At 49.0% G+C, this 14,196-nt stretch overlaps 1 protein-coding gene across 2 annotated transcripts in view; it reads left to right on the plus strand.

Moving 5' to 3' along the window:
- The window catches only part of LOC101952246 (SLAM family member 5-like), a 34,393-nt gene that overhangs the window by 10,144 nt on the left and 10,053 nt on the right, over positions 1 to 14,196 (plus strand). Inside the window, exons 2-5 of one of the 2 annotated variants that reach the window (XM_065574659.1) lie at positions 7,329 to 7,646; positions 9,301 to 9,567; positions 11,407 to 11,430; positions 12,812 to 12,910. In XM_065574659.1, coding sequence (XP_065430731.1) covers positions 7,329 to 7,646; positions 9,301 to 9,567; positions 11,407 to 11,430; positions 12,812 to 12,910 — 708 coding nt within the window. The remainder of the gene's footprint in view (positions 1 to 7,328; positions 7,647 to 9,300; positions 9,568 to 11,406; positions 11,431 to 12,811; positions 12,911 to 14,196) is intronic. The other variant, XM_065574660.1, reaches the window with a different exon arrangement.

The raw sequence follows: 14,196 nt of genomic DNA on the forward strand, positions 1-14,196 counted from the left end.
ATGGCGGAACTGACACAAGGATTAAATGACCTGCCCAAGGTCACATATGAGTCTGACAGTGCTGGGAACCACATGCAGATTTCCTGGGTCCCAGCTCATTGTCTTAATTACCAAATCAGCTGACAACGCACTGACTAATTTCGGGAGGGTAGCATCCAGCCCCAAAATTTCAGCAAATCTCCCAGTGATGGCACAATGGGGAGTCTGGACCAATGGAGGACTTCCGGGTGCTGCTTCCCTACACAGCCAGGACCTGATTCTCGTCTCGCTCGCTGACGCTGCTGTGAATCAGGAATAGCTCCACTGAGTTCTGCTGGCGAGGCGTTCGTGTAAACCAGAGGTGAATCAGGTCCAAGTTGAGCCTGTGCAATCTCTCCAGGGGCTCACGCAAGTGTAGAGCGACTCAGAATCTGATCCCGTCTGCAGTCAGTGAGGGATGAGCAGTGGCTGCCACCCACGATGTAAATAAATGACAAACCGCTATGGGCAGACCTCACACTCCCCCCCCCCGCCACCCAACTTCCCTAAACTCATGTGGCAAAAGGAGAGCAAATAGGGAGGGGGCAGAGAAAATGTGCACACCTGGGGCAAATCACGAGATTAAATAAACCCTCCATCGGAGCCTAGCTGTAGGCAGTAAATCCTGAAAGCTACATCTACACGGCAGTCAGTGGATGTGATCGCAGCACACGTATCCGAGCCAGCCTTGATCTTGACAACGCCTTAAAACCAGCCATGGAGCCAGAATGACGGGGCGGTGGAACAGGCTTGGCCACCCTAGTACTGTACGTACCCAGGAGGGATTGTACTAGCCCAGCAGTTCTCAAACTGGGGGTCGGGAGGGACCACAAAGTGGGTCGCAACCCTGTTTTAATGGGGTCCCCAGGGCTGGCGTTCGACTTGCTGAGGCCCGGGGCTGAAGCCCGAGCCCCATCGCCCAGGGCCGAGAGCTTCAGCCCTGGGTAGCAAGGCTCAGTTTACAAGCCCTTGGGCTTCGGCTTTTGCCTCCCAACCCGGAGTGGTGGGATTCAGGCTCGGGCTTTGACTTTGCCCCCCCCCGACCTAGGGCAGCAGGGCTCAGGCAGGCTCAGGCTTTGGTCCCCCTCGTGGGGCCGTGTAGTAATTTTTGTTGTCAGAAGGGGATCGTGGTGCAATGAAGTTGGGGAACCGCTGCCGCAGCTACCCAGCTATTTCTAGCAAGCTGATTGATCAACGAGCTCTGGTACATGTGACGCTCTCATATGCACTGTAGACAACCCATCAGGGCCAAACCATCCTGTTGACTTTAATGGAGTACAGACTATCCAGACACTGAGTGTGTGACTGCAATCAAAGACCTGGGCATGGCCGCGGCAGGCCCAGCATAGCTGGCTCACAAAATTGCAGTGGAGACGTTTGGGCTCAGGCTGAAACCAGGACAATGAGATCTGCCCCCCTTGCAGGCTCCAGCCCGACCCCAAACGTCTACACAGCAATTTTACAGCCCCACAGCCCCAGTCTGGTGATTGAGTGAGAATTTCAGCTTTCCTTTCAAAAGAAAAGTAAGTTTCTAGCTTGAAGTCGTGACCCCATAAAGGCTACAACACTAGAGGGCCCACAGAAAGAGCCCCAAATTTATTATTTAAAAAAAAATCTTATGATTTCTAAGCCATTCTTGTGATTTTCGGGAGCTTGACTCAGGATTTTTGACACTCCCGGTTGGCAGTACTGTGAGGCGGCACACCCCGAGTGAGGGATCAGAATCTGGTCCGAAACGGTTAGTGAGTGCATCGCTCCTGCAACTTGATCCCTAACTGAGACAGGCGTTTTCCCTGCCTGCCACAGCCAGCCTGGTCTAGAGCCAACACACAGTAAAGCCGACCCTGGGCTCTGGTTCGTCTGTGTCTGTCTGTCCAGTCATTACAGAGCTGTAACTACTATAAGGAGCTGTAGGAGGGACACATCTCACTAAGCTGTGATCTCTGACACATCCAGTTAATGAACCCGCAGCGGTTGAGACATTTCTTGTCTTGTCCAGCTAGATTAGTCTCTGGGGGTTTCCACATCTGTCAGTCCCATGCAGTCAGGGGGAGCTGCTGTTTCCTGTCCAGAGTCACAGGACAGCAGAAGAAGAGCTAAAGGCACCACTTAGGCGTCATCTTTTTAGCTTTAAGTGTAACAGCGAAAAACAACACAATCCCAAGCTGTTCCTTTACGTGGGAGGAGCAGGGTCCTAGGGACCATTATTGTTATTTATTATTGGCCTTGCCTGCATCTCAGACCTGGTCTCCTTTCCCAATCCCTCCCCGCTCTGGCAGCAGCACCAGTCCCCACACCTTCCCCCCTCCCCTTTATTTTCTTCTCCCAGGTATCTCCGTGTTTTCCTCTATGCCCTTCCTACCCTGCGCCATCATGAGACAGCCTTGGTTCTCCACTGCACCCCATCATGGCTCAGAGAATGGGACTCCCCTGGGATGTGGAAGACATGGGCTCAATCCCCCCTCCAGCCCCCCGATGTGGGGAGGAAGAGATTTTAACTTGGGTCGCACACACCCATTGCTGGAGAGCGCACTGGCCACTGGGCTATAGGATATTCTAGGGGGGGGAGGGGCTGTCTCAATCTCTCCTCTTGAAGTTGATCCACTTTGTACAGCTAATTAAATATTTACTGGAGCAGGGAGCTGAGCTTGGGTCTCTCACATCCCAGCTGAGTGCCCTAACCACTGGGCAGAAGCTTACAAGGTAAATTGCTGCCTTTCCTGCTTAAAATGCCTGAAAGTCAAAACAAATTCTTTCATGATAAAATGTTTCATTTCGTTTCCAAAGCATTTCCAATTTTTCAGTTCAGTCAAAACTCTCCCACGAACTTGACACGAATAGCTTCAGTCAACCCGCAACTGCAGCTTATGCAACTAAACTATTCATTCAAAAAGTTTCACCCCGCTCTAGTTCTCATGTCACCTTTTGGCCTTTCCTTTTCCCTTCCCCCTACTGCCCACCTCAGTTTCTTTTTGTGTATTTATGATCCCTAATTGTTGTGTCGTCTCACACTCACAAAGTGGTACTGCATCTGCCTCTCGCGGCTGGTTTGCAGAGAGGATAAAAGCCCACTGCTGCTTCCAGAAATGGAGTGACTCCTTCAGCTTGAGTGGTCAAGGCCTGTGCAAAGCTCTGTGTTCAAATCCTGTTGCATGTCATTCCATCAGGCTGAATTGAGATAGGCTCTTTAGGGCAGGAAACATGTGCCTGGTTTTCCCCAGCCCTGAACTTTGTATAATCATTCGCATCAGTACAAAGTGGATATAAAATGCTACTGTCTCCATTTCAGGGTAACTGCGCCTGTGTGGTCACCCAAGGACACCCATTTAAAGGTTTCTGGCTCCCAGCTGTCACCTATCTTGGGTGGAAACCTGCTTGTTTCTTCCTTCTGATTGTGTTATCCCCACCCAGCCAGTCTGCCTAGCAGCCAGCCCCGGGGTGGTGCTTTCTCTTCTAGGGCTATAAACAGTGCATTGCCAATGGATAGGTGTTACCACACAGCTCCTTCTAAGCAAGCACATTTATTCTTAAGGTAAAAGCATTACAGAGAAAGCATATAAGACAATCAAAGAACCTACACGCATGCTAAAAAGCTTGCCGGAGGTCAGCCCCCGCTCCAACCTCTGGCACTGGTAGGTGTCAGTCCTTCAAAGCTAGGGTGAACAGATAGCAAGTGTGAAAAATAGGGACAAAGGATGGCGGGTAATAGGCCCTATATAAGACAAATCCCTGAATATTGGGACTGTCCCTATAAAATCGGGACATCTGGTCACCCTATTCAAAGCCCACAGCTGGGTTTTCCCTGTTGTTACAAGTTGACATCAACCTTTAAATCAGGAACCAGAACAAAGACCCCAAGTCAGTTCAAGTTCGGGCTATTTATCGAAAAGGCCTCTCTTTGTCAGTTGGTCGCTGGAGAATCGAGTTTGAACCAGACCGTGAGAGTCTCACCAGGGATAGTATCTCTTTGGAGGTGTTACAACCTGAGCGATTTCCTGTTTTCACTTCCTGGAGGAGCTGTGGTAACCCTCCCCTCGTGGCGTGCATACGATCCCTGCCCCCCGGTGATACATAAACCATTCATACACTTTGTACAATGCGGTCTCCCAAAGCTATTACAGGACATTGCCCTGTCTGTGCCAGCGACCATAAGGGACCTGAGTTTCATTTACACTGAGGCCACTTTGCACTGCTCCGGCCACGTAAAGGGGCTTTGAAGTGGGTGTCAGTTCCAGTTGCAGCTATAGGTTTGGTTCAGTGGCTCTCAGCACCCCTGGTTGCACCCAAGTTAAGGCCCCTTTACACTGCCAGAGCCGTAAAGAGCAGCCAGAGTGAAACTGAGACTCGGGCTCCATGATTTTAGTTGGCTCTGCGAGGTGCTTAGAATAATGCTGAGGAGCGATAATAATACATTTACATATTGCCAGCGAGGGGCTAGACACATTGCAGACAAGTAAGATCCCTGCCGCCTAGAGTTTGAAATCTGCAATCGACAACGTACAGGTGAAAGATGGGGGCTGGGATGCAGCACAAAGCACAGTGACTGGGCAGGGGTTAGGGGGTGTTGAGTGTTAACTTGTTATTTTCTTACTTTTTGTTGAGCATTTGGTTGGGAGGGGGGAGGGGTTCTACATCTCTTTTGTTCACATGGCACATTTGGTTGGGGGGTGGGGGTGGGGAAGAGTTATTAGATCTTCATTGATTTCTAATTTGTTTCCAGATATAACCTGTCACTTTTGGCTTATGATGCCCTACATGATTTGGGTGCTGGCTAATTTAGGGATTGGTATGTTGAAAATATTCAGGCTCAAGTGCTCAAATGTTGGAGATGGGGGACTGGAAAGAGAATGTTGTGCAGGTGTTTTGGGATGAGTTTAATGTGAGTACTAGTCCTATATCATGTTAGATGTCATTTGGTAAGTAGTTGTATATATACTTAGAGGCTTACGTAGGCTTATTTGTTGTACAGTGAACAAAATTAACTCCCCCAAGTTTCTCTTAGGACATATTTAATCAGGGCTGGATTAACTTTTTGTGGGCCCAGTGCCAAACATATTTGTGCACCCCCCCACTGTCCCCAGAGAATGAAGGGGCCAGGGGAAGAGCACAGTGGGCAGGGTGGATTTGATTTAAATCGTGATTTAAATCACTAGTCAGGAAGACTCGATTTAATCATGGTTTTCTACATTAAAGTACATTCTTGTTGGTTGTTATAACCTTAATACATATTCTTCACAACTCAGAGATAGATGTAGGTTTCATTTTTAGAAGGTACACGCTATATATTTTTAAACAGTGATTTATTTTGAAAACTTTTTAGATGAGTTTTACAGCTATATCAAAAAAATGAATGATTGTTTGGTTATTTAATTTACCAAAGATAATTGAAGCAGATATTTATGAAGTCACTGGGAGGTGAACTATCTCCAGTTCAACAGGTTAATCATTAATGTTTGAAGGATTTTCTTGCCATGCTGTATTAGGAGGAGAACATCACCAGACAGACATTTAAATTGTTTTATTTAACAAAAACAAAAACGTTAAGTATTCTGGATGTTTTTCTTCAACCACAAACTTAATATTTTAACAAAAAAGCATATGTCCCTTGCTTCTCACATTTATCTCCAGACTTCTTCTCCTTGTCCAGATCTATTCTGCCCCCAACAATCTTCTAGTCATTGAACTTTTTGAAACTTTGCACTTTTAGAGAGAGGTAAGGGATTGACTCTGTGTACACAAATTTGCAGAGAGACAATAGAGTTGAGGTCTGTTATTTCCCACCTTTATATATTATTTATTTATTTAAACATATTTTTGCTGTTAACAAGCATGTTACCTCTGGAGACACAAATCCACAGTTTGAGAACTGCAAAACCAAGCATCTCTGATGGTATCTTCTAGACTGAGCACTGAGTCCCATTGGGTAGATAGAAAGATTAACCTAAATAATCTATACAGAAGCCCCTGGAACCCCATAAAATTGGGTCCCTAATCCATGAACTATTGGAACTAATTTACAAAACTTTTCTTAAACATGACATGAATATATTGTCTCGTACTATAGAATTAGAATTTATAATCCCTATTCCATGAGGAGATATAATGTATCTTAATTAAAACTATCTTTAGGTAGGTTTTTTCCTCAAAAATCTGTTTTAAATTAAAAAAATCCGTTTTTTTTAAATTTTTTTTTTAAAAAGTCATTGATTTTTATCCAGCCTGACAGCTGGGCATGGGGGCGGAGGGGAAGGATTGGTCCCCAGCTGGAGCGAGGCGGGGGCCAGGGGTGAGGGGCCGGGGGTAAACTGCAAGCGCAGGAGGGCTGGGGAGGGGGTAAACAGGATCCCTCCGCCTCTGCCCACATAGAGCGGGTACCTACCTTCTCCCTGGTTCTAGCCCATTCTCTTCACCTCTCTCTGCACTGAGCTGAGGGGGGGGGGTGCACTGAGCACAAGGCTGGGGGTGCAGGGTCTGGGAGGGAGTTAGGGTGCAGGACCAGGCTGGGGGTTGGGGTGCAGGGTCTGGCCAGGAGCTAGGGTGAGGGAGGGGGCTCAGGGTTGGGGCAGGAGGTTGGGGTGTGGAGTGCTTACCTGGGGCAGCTCCCATTTGGTCCAAGGGGAGCAGGAGCTCCCGTTTGGTGGTGAGGGTGGGGATGTGGGGGGTGCAGGAGTCAGGGCATTGGGTTTGGGGGGACTGGGTATGTGTAGGGGTGCAGGAATCAGGGCTGGGGTTGTGGGGGGGCTGGGTATGTGTAGGGGTGCAGGAGTCAGGGCTGGGGTTGTGGGGGCATGCGGGGGTGCAGAAGTCAGGGAACAGGATGTGGGCTGGGGTCGTGGGGGGTGCTCACGGCAGGGGACTGGAGGGGGTATGTCCCGATTCCACCCCCTTCCCCAAGGCCCCGCCCCCACCTCTTCTCCGCCTCCTCCCCCGAGCGGTGATCGCCCTGCGCCCCGGTCCTCCCCCTCCCTTGCGCCGGCAAACGCTGTTCGGCGGCAGGGAGAGGGAGGGAGAGGGGAAGGGGGAGTACGCGGCACGCTGGGGGAAGAGGCGGGGGAGGGGGGAGCTTGGCTATTGGCGGAGCCTGCCCTGCTGCAGCAGGAGCCCCAGAAACCGGCAGCACCAAGCTTCTGCCCCCGCAGGAGAGAGCGGGGGGCGGAGAAGAGCGGCCGGCCGGGGCCCTTTTGGGCCCAGCACCATGGTAAATCCAGTACTGTATTTCATAGGGCTTGGGGGAGAGGGAATTAATTTGTTCTTAACAGGGGTTTATGCTCAATCCGTTTCCTAATATTTTATTCCCTTTAAATATGCAGGATCCTCCAGAGCAGAGGCAGGCGCGATGGAGCTGAGCCGGATTCTGGGGGACAACGTCACTTTCCCTCTGGGGATCCCAGCACAGCAAGTTAAATCTGCTTTCTGGACAGTAAACACAATGAGTATAGTAACTGTAGCAGCAGGAAACCCCCCCAATGTCATTGAGGGGGAGACATCCTACAAGGGACGCCTGAGAGTCCCCAAGAACAACTCACTTCAGATCACCACCCTGAGGATGGAGGACACGGGCACCTACAGCGCTCAAATCAGCACCACTACAGGCACCATCCACAGACACTTCACACTGCGCGTGTACAGTAAGTGTGGGGCCGATTTTTTTTTTTTTTTTACTTTCTGTTAATTGTAACATTCAACAATGTACAAATTACACATCGAGCATTTTACATGGAATATTAAACTTCAATATAACAAACGGCAGGCAGGATTCTCAGTGACACTGACGCCCCTTTGTGCTGCCAGAGCAATGTAAAGGGCATTTGTGTAATAAGAACCAGGTCCCGTGGAGATTTGCACACTAGGCTTGTGAGTCTCCTATTGACATTAGTGCAAATCACGAGTACCTCCACCAAAGTCATTCGAGTTACATCACGGTAAAGCTGGTGAGCCACATGAGAGGAAATTCAGGCTCTAGAAATAGTCAGACGGGCAGACGGCACCAAGGGGCCTGCATTAAGACAACACTGCAGCACTTAAAGACGAACCTCCACTCTCTGGCCTGAATTCTCACTTACACTGTTAGCCAATACACATACATCAGGCGCAGCGCACCCCACATTAATATAGTATTATACACAGCATATCGGCAGCCATATTAACCAAATTACATTAGGTCTTTCCCACAATGCTGTTCACTTCTGCTCATGCTAAGGTAATACCCATAAGGCTTTGCAAAGCCGAAGTCAGCTTTGGCACCTGTCAAAGGCAAGTTGCATGAATGGTTTGTCCTTGTACAGATTGGGATGTACCTTCATGGCCCATCTGGTACTGGGAATGTGGTATCCAAAACAAACGATAAGGAAATACAGGTGGATACAAGAAAATGAGATAAAAAGCTGATTGGTGGGTTAAGTCTCGGGGAAGGTTCAGCTTGCTCTTTAACTTAGGCTTGGTCTACACTAAACCCCCAAATCGAACTAAGGTACGCAACTTCAGCTACGTGAATAACGTAGCTGAAGTCGACGTACCTTAGTTCGAACTTACCGCCATCCAGACCCGGCAGGCAGCCTCCCCCGTCGACTCCGCGTACTCCTCGCGGCGAGCAGGATTACCGGAGTCGACGGGGAGCACTTCTGAGTTCGATTTATCGCGTCCAGACTAGACGCGATAAATCGAACCCAGAAGTTCGATTGCCTGCCGCCGAACCAGCGCGGTAAGTATAGACAAGCCCTTAGAAACAACCATATTATAAATATAGTTCTAATGTAGTTTAAATGCATATTTTCGGAGCACACCTTCTGTGTAAGGTGAAGTGAACACTGCAGGAATTGCTTCCCAGAAGTGAATGGTACTTGGCTCTGTTATATTAGAAATCTGGATTCTAATTCCATCTCTGCTGGAAATGAGATTGTGCAACTTCTCAATTATATTATCCGTGAAATGGATCCCCTAATGCGATGCCGTGGCTAATAATAAAGGATGCGAAGTGCACAGAAATATTAACTCTGAGTAGAAGATTTTCAGAATGTGGATATTTCTGAATAGTAAAGACTCCTGAATATAAATATCATCTGAATACAAATATCACATTCTGCACGTATCTGTACTGGGTGATTCCATCTCTTGAGTCATTTAAATCTGGCGCAGGATGTGACAGAATAGGTCTTTTTCCTTTCATTCTATAATGATGCTTCTGCTCTCTTGGTAGTTTTGAGCAGATGCTTGTAAGAACCTGCAGTGATTTTTCATCAGATTTGTGTTCTCACATTTGGGTTTCTTCTCTCCCCCCGGCAGAGCCAGTACCGGAGCCAACTGTCCTCTGTGACTCAGTGACCTGTGTGAATGAAACCTGTAACTACAACCTGAGCTGCACTGCCAGGGATGGAGGGGACAATGTGACCTACAGCTGGACTCACACAGCAGGGGGCGCTGTTGTACCCGATGAGTCCATTCTGCACATCTCTGTGAGTCCCGGTGATGCTCACCTGGCCGTCACCTGCACAGCCCAGAACCCCGTCAGTAACAGCTCCACAACGGCCTCTGCAAAGAACCTTTGTGCAGGTAACTCTCTCTGCAGGAAAGACTCCTGTTTAAAACAAAAACGTCTATAGAAGCTAAAGGACCCGCTCCTGTCAATCTGCCACATGCTGATCTCCCAGGTCACTGGTAGGATCAGGCTCGTAACAGTGATGGTTTTATAGCATTGCTTGTGTTACAGGAGAGCAAAGAGAACATTTAGCTGAGAACTGAATTGTATCCTACCAGGCACAACTGTATAAGAGCTTCTTTAACAGTGAGTTAAAAAAGCAAAACCCAGCAGTCTTTTTAGTTAGTAATGGCTGAACCTAGCAGAATTGGAAGGCCCAATATGGGATAAACACAGCAGGACCCAGAAGTTCAGATGCTTATCAAAGGTTATCCAAACCTTTTTGGTTCAAGGCTAGAAATGTTGAGATTCAAGTCATGGTACATTCCTGGCAGTTCTAGGTCCTGGCTGGGTTATAAACATCACCAGATTGGCATTTTTTGGTGATATTTAGTAAAGCTGCTCATGAATCATTCAATCAATATGCATCCGAAGAAGTGGGCTGTAGTCCACGAAAGCTTATGCTCTAATAAATTTGTTAGTCTCTAAGGTGCCACAAGTACTCCTGTTCTTCTTTCAATCAAAATGGTTTTGACTGAAAATGCAGTTGCTGCTAAAACTGAAATTTTGCACAGGAAAATTTTGATTTTGCCAAAAAGATTGATTTTTCTGATAGGAAAATCTAAATGAAATATTTTGTTTCTGGTCAGTTCAGTGTTAAACTACATCTGCCTTAGGTGCTGTGGTACCTCAAAGGAGTTTTAGTTTGTGTGCTTCATGGTCCCATTCTCTCCTATTGCATCTCCCATGATGCACTGTGGCATCCCCTCTGATTGGTCTGGCTTGGCTGTGGTGCATCTTGGGAGATGTAGTCCAAGCAGGGAACCTGACCCATCCTGAAAAGCTGAGGGTGGGAAGCATCAAAACTACAACTCCCAGAAGGCAGCGCAGCAACATAGTTAGAGGCCGTTTAATATCAAACAGATCCATATGAAAATGTGATTCACGAAATGTCTAAATGTCTCATTGCGATTAAAAATGTCACACTACTTCATTTTGACATTTCCGAATTGAATTTTTTTGTTCAGTGAAAAGCTTCAGTATTTGGACTTGTCGTGATAATTTGGGATGAAAACAAATGTCAACATTTTGGAAAATCACCTGGGATGGAAATTTTTGCTCAACTTTAATGTTCAGGCATTTCCAGAAGGAGCAGGGATCTCCGTCCTCCTGCTCCTTCTCCAGGGGTGGGAGAGAACTTGTCAGGCAGGGGAACTGGGAGCGGGGGTAGCAGGAGAAGCTGGTGTCTGGCTGGGGAAGTTTTGAGGCCCCCGAGTCATCCCCCCAGTAGCTGGAGCAGCCCCAACACCTGATGGGAGAAGCAGAACAGTCCAGGGGGCTGGGAGTTCCCCTACTTGCCTCTTTCACCTGCAGGAAGATCTGTCCCTTTTCTACCAGGGTGGGTGGAAAAAGGAAAAATAAACTCCAGCTGCCCTTCCCCACAGGGGAAGTGACAGACTCTAACGCTGGTTTCTCCTCTAGCAAAAATCCAGAGGAAAGAGAATTACCCTATCAGTTCCCTCCCGCTTCCTGGTACCCCACAATGGGGGTGTGTGGGTGGAGAGGGGATGGGTGGTGGTTGGGCGCACAAGGGATATTACTCATGCACACACACATGCTTTTCCTTGGCATTGGGTCTGCGTTGGGAACATGGTGTCTTTCCAGATACACTTATTCCCTTGTCCCCATTCTCTTCCCTATGCTGTATTCCATCACGCACATTGCAACAACGCCACTTTACCACGTGACGTCAGCACCCACAACAACCACCACTACTGGTGAGCCACTCTTACCGTCTTGTCTGCTTTTAACTGCCAGCTAATTACTGTCTCGGGGGGCTAGATCCAGTGCTGCCAACTCTCACCATTTTATTGTGATATTTACTGTTTTTCTTCAAGCCCCAGCTCCGGGAATCATGGGATTACATAAGAATCACAGCTTTCATGGGGAGGCGGGGGAGACCTAAGTTTCTAGTCCTTGTGGTTATAGGGCTCAATAAACAGAAGAAAAATAAAAATTAATATTACTTTGAATCTCGTGATATTTGGACATTTGGAGGTTGGCAATATTGGAGATGTTAGCGGGTATAAATCAGCGTAGCTCCACTGAAGTCAATACAGCTATGCCGCTTTCCATTAGCTGGGGACCCTGGCCCAATAAGTGGTAATTCAGGAGCAAACCTGGGTTCAAATGGAAGAAACTCTTTAGGTCCACTGGAAAACATCACTGCAGAGACAGGCCAGGAGGCTTTGGCATTGACATAGGGAAATAACTCAAGCTATTGCTGGGGTCCCCTACGGGGCTGGAGTACTGAAAGCATCTGGAGGAGCGTAAACAAAACGGGACAGATCCTCAGCAAATAGAAATCGGCGTCGCTCCATGGACTTCTGGCTATGTCTGTCCACTGAACTCAGTGTCCATGTGAATCAGGCGCTTTGTATTTCCCCCTCAAAAGCTCTTCCTCTGGTGCCTTTACATGGCAATGGCAGCATGCGGGGATCTCAAACGGGGGTGGAAGTTATATTTACACTCACTCTAAGGCTGCTTTACAATGCCAGAGTGGTGGGGAGGAGCCAGGGTGTGAATGTGACTGAGGCCCAAAGCTCCCCAAGTTTGTTTGTTTTTTTTAATTAAATGTGTTGTTTGTCCTTGCACAAGACATCTGCCATTTTCCCTTCACATAACACCATGGAGTGGCTAAATTATAATAATAATAATGTATTACTGTCGCAGCTGGGAGCCCTAGTCACGAACGGGGACCCCAGTGCGCTGTGCAAACACGGAACGAAAACAGAGGGTCCCTGCCCCAAAGAGATAAGACAGGAGACAGCTGGATTCAGACAGACCAGGGAGGACAAGCGAACAAGGCGACTGTACTGGTCAGCAGGACAAACAACGGTCTCTGAATGAGGGTTATTTACCAACACTCAGCGCTGAGACAGGACATGGCCTCCCAAACATCCCCCTACTGCTTGGCTGGTTGTAGCAGCAGGAGAGGAGCCTGCAAACTATTGGTGGGTCTCGGGAGATGGTTTGAAAACTGCCGACCTGCAGCCCACACGGGCATCCTGTTGTGGGGTAGAGGAGGAATGTGCTTTTCGGTTACATCTCATGGCCGTTTTCTTCACTGTCACTGAACTATTTATTTTCTCTTTTAAGCAAACCCACAGTCCCAATCTGCCAATACAGCTGCAATTGCAGTTCCAATTGTTATTGTCATCGTCGGCTTTTCCAGCGTTGCTCTGTGGCGCAAAACAGGCAAGTTTCTTCACTGGGGTGGAATAACAACAGCTTCTGTAGCACAATAGGTGTCAATCATTGCAATGTCGGGCTGGAAGGGGCCTCAAGAGGTCACCCCGTCCCGCCCCCTGCACTGAGGCAGGACCATGATGCTTTGCAAGGCAAAGGCCCCTGCCCTTCGGAGCTGACGCGGTACAAAGGCTGGACTGTGACTGCAAAGCCCCAGCCCTGATAGGAGCACACTGCGCTAGGAGGCGTTTCGATTGAGGCAGATGCAATGCTGCTAAAAAGGCCAGGGGAGGGGGCTGGTACAGATTGTAAAGCCCCCCACCCCCCCAGTGTAACTCCACTGGGCGCTGCAGAGGAGGGGTGGCAGATTACTCTCTCATGCCCTCTGGGGAGAATAACTCTCCTGCTGGACGTAGGGTGCAGCAGCCTGTGACGACTTTCGCTGTAGAGAAGAGGCTGGGCTGGGCTCTGAGGAATACAAACAGAATCTTTATCAAGGCTGCTGGGTAAAGACGGACTCCGTGGTCCTCTCTGGCTCCCCTGCTCCCATTCCGTGCTACCTAGAGCCGCTGCAGTGGGCCCTGATTGTCAGGTGCTGTTTCCTGGAGCAAGGACCAAGGTGGTTTTCTGCCACCTTTCTGCTCCCCATGTTCCCCTGCTGTAAGTTAGAGCAGCCCCGAGGCTGCTCTAATTATGCTCTGCTCCCTGGTGCTCCCGATGGCCCTGGGTTGCTGAGACTAGCTGCAGCACAGCACAGCACACTCCAGCCACACTCCTGACTTGTCCCCTACACCAGGTGCTGCGGCAGGGCAGGTGCAGAGCTCTTCTCCCAGCTCCAACACAGCCAGGGAGGTCCCCAGTGCGGGGGTGTAGGAGGCGCTCTCAGGGGGCCATTTCCACCCACTTTCAGTGTGTAAGGCTCTCCCTGAGTCCCGGCCTGGACTCTGCAATCACGGAAGGAACTGCTGATTACCCTCTACACCCCATCAGTGTGGGTCGCGGGATTAGCTTGGGGTGGGGGGTCTGCAAAGAGCAGCAAAGAAGGAGTGGAACAGCTGCCGCTGTGGCAGAGCTTTGCTTGGAGACGGTGCAGGATATCCGCATCCGAGCAGCAAGGCCCCTGCTCTGCTTCTCCCCACCACCAGCCTGTCCTTCCCCTAGTGCGGGAGGAACGGCCCTGGCTGGACAGGGAGGGTTCCAGGTGTGGAGAAGGTTGAAAGACACAGAGGAAGCAACGACATTTTGCTCTTGGTTTGATCTGTGGTCTTCTAATGCACGTCCCCTTTTGTTTTTTT

This window comes from Chrysemys picta, chromosome 20, assembly GCF_011386835.1.
Source record: "Chrysemys picta bellii isolate R12L10 chromosome 20, ASM1138683v2, whole genome shotgun sequence".
NCBI lineage: Eukaryota > Metazoa > Chordata > Testudines > Emydidae > Chrysemys > Chrysemys picta.